Source organism: Odontomachus brunneus, unplaced genomic scaffold, assembly GCF_010583005.1.
Source record: "Odontomachus brunneus isolate Ranch 3 - 2012 unplaced genomic scaffold, Obru_v1 Obru_scaffold_060, whole genome shotgun sequence".
In the NCBI taxonomy this organism is placed as follows: Eukaryota; Metazoa; Arthropoda; class Insecta; order Hymenoptera; family Formicidae; genus Odontomachus; species Odontomachus brunneus.
Window position 1 is genome coordinate 673888 of NW_022639510.1, and position 2485 is coordinate 676372.

At 47.0% G+C, this 2485-nt stretch overlaps 1 protein-coding gene across 1 annotated transcript in view; it reads right to left on the minus strand.

Annotated features, from left to right (window-relative positions):
- The window catches only part of LOC116846030, a 3724-nt gene extending 3098 nt beyond the window's left edge, over positions 1 to 626 (minus strand). The window contains exon 1 of the mRNA XM_032819349.1: positions 511 to 626. Within this exon, the coding sequence (XP_032675240.1) occupies positions 511 to 576 (66 nt within the window). The 5' untranslated portion in view covers positions 577 to 626. The remainder of the gene's footprint in view (positions 1 to 510) is intronic.
- Positions 627 to 2485: the final 1859 nt, after the last annotated feature.

Sequence of the window (2485 nt, forward strand, 5' to 3'; positions counted from 1 at the left end):
ATATATATATATATATATATATATATATATATATATATATATATATATAACGGAATTGTACGTATGTATATGCATGTATACATATACACAAATTAGCGTGCCGGCCCCTCGGTTTCTCATTTCACAGAAATTCCGGCGGGTCCCTATTTCTTCACCGGCCCTATTTCGTGGACCGGCGCGCAGCATTAGAAGACGCTATCGTCCACGCCGACCTCGGGCTATGATTTGTGATTCGAAGTAGAGGATGTAGGCTCTCCGATTTGGAGACTGACCGCCAAGGCCACGTCAGAGAGCCCGTGCATGCACGCGAGAGAGACAGAGAGAGAGAAGATTATACACGCACGCGGCGCGCACGCATTTCTCGCCCCTGTCAATGGAGGAGCGCGTGTCACGCCGTGCGTAATCGCGCGGCAACGAGGTGCGCGAAGTGCAGACGCTGCGCGTTTCAGCTTCCGGTCTGGTCTTCCTCGCTATCACCCGGGACGCAGAACATTCACTCACGCTTCTCACCGAGTGTGATTTCCGAATTCCGGACGTGCATGTGAGATCCTCGCATGAGCGGCTCGCGAAATTCATCGCCCCGTACTACGACGCGCGTTGTTTGGTCGCTGAACATTTGACTCGCGAGCTGAAAGAACGCGATATCTTAGTTACACGATTTATAATTTATTCCCTTCCCCCCTCTCCCTCCCCCGAGGGCTTTATATGAGATTGTCTTTTATTTGATAATATTATTTTATTCTGTTACCTCGTCTCCGAATCTTCATTTTGTTCTTCGACGATCGTTTCTTCTCACTCAAAACGGATATCCGCGTGCACTGTTGGGGACCCCCTTGCAAATTCTCGAGTCCGTCCCCCTCAAAGTGCGTCTGCATTTTTCTCGTTAATTGCAATTGTCACGCTCGCAAGCATCGCAGGCGCCGCAAAATTCACCTTGTTTCCTTTTGCAGCTTCCAGCGTGACGAACACGTGGCCGGCGAAGTGAATCGCGCAGCGGTCGGACTCGCGCGCGGAGCCCTTCGGCGATTCGGCCCTGGCTCGGCTCGCACGACCCTGGATCGCAAATTGGAGCGGAATGACTACCGTCGAGTCGAAAAGTATACGCCGTCGTTGTTCGGGCGACGCGACGCGACGCGACGCAACGGGACACGACGCCCTCGACTCCGTAGGAGGCGCCCTGGAGAAACCGCATACAGAACGCAATGCATAAAAGATAGGTCGAGACTGGTAGCAATATTCAGAGATTTTTAATCCAATATTGCACTTGTCCCGGCCTATCAAAGTGCATTGTCCTTCGGCGAGGAGCGAGACAAAGAAATCCACTACCACGCATAACAAGAAAGAAGTATGATAGAGGGAGGAGATACATTATTTGGAAGAATTTGGCTCTCTAGAGATGGAGATCTTCGAGGATCGGGCAGGTTAGGATATGGGCATTATTTGTGATAGTGATACTCAAATTGCACTTATCCCGGCCTGTTGGATCTGGTCGATATGTCGACGCGTGCTCACTGAGAGTGGTCTGAATCCACCGCTACCTGGTACAATTCTGGTCGCACTCTGAGCACGGATCGTGAGCGACGAAGTCAGACTTTGAAGACTCGATGCTGTGAATATAAAATACGCGTAGATCATGTCTTCGCGTTAAGCCACAGTATCAATTATCGGATTCTTATGTGATAATTTGTACAAATCAGATGTAATTTCACTCATAACCTTCTGTGGTTACTTCCAAGTATTGTTCCATGATTGTTTTTTTCTTGTTGAATAATAAAGCATTGCGAAACATTACGTATTCTGTAATTTCATAACGGAAACATTCATCCTTTCGACATACCACTCTTCTTCCAAAATGAAAAGTTCATGAAATCTCTCCTAAATGTTGTACATTCGCTTCATCCGAAAATCCGTCCATTTCCCGTCGAATCTGCTGCTTATATCTGCAAATTTCGTAATTTTCCGCCGCTCGGAGGAGCCTGTAATCGACTTTGTAGTATAACAATGCACACTCCGTACACACGCACCGGTGAAAGTTAAGTATTAACGTATAGCAACGTGTAATTCACGCGTACATAATATGCCGTGCGTGACGTTGCGATCCGTTCGCACCCTTTTGTTCGCAATTTTGCTCTCGAAATAAAATTTTCACACATTTGTGCAAAGAGAGATCAAGTCGCGTTGCTTTGCAGATTGTCGTATCGCGGGGGGAGGACCTCTCTTGCAGAATTGCGCAGATAAATAGCAGTAAAAGTATAATAAAGGTATGAAGTATAATAAAGTAAAAGTATAATAAAAGTATGAAGTAAAAATGAGAGACAAGGTTCACGCGTTGCTTGCAAGAATCTTCTTCCGACTTTCCTTCACTCTTCCGCCGTCAGTGCGACTCTACGGCGGGATAAACGAGACGCTCGGATATCGGAGCGGATTTGTCACGTCATGTAAGGAAGCAAGTAAATAAAGAGCAATCTTTTATACGAGCAGGCAT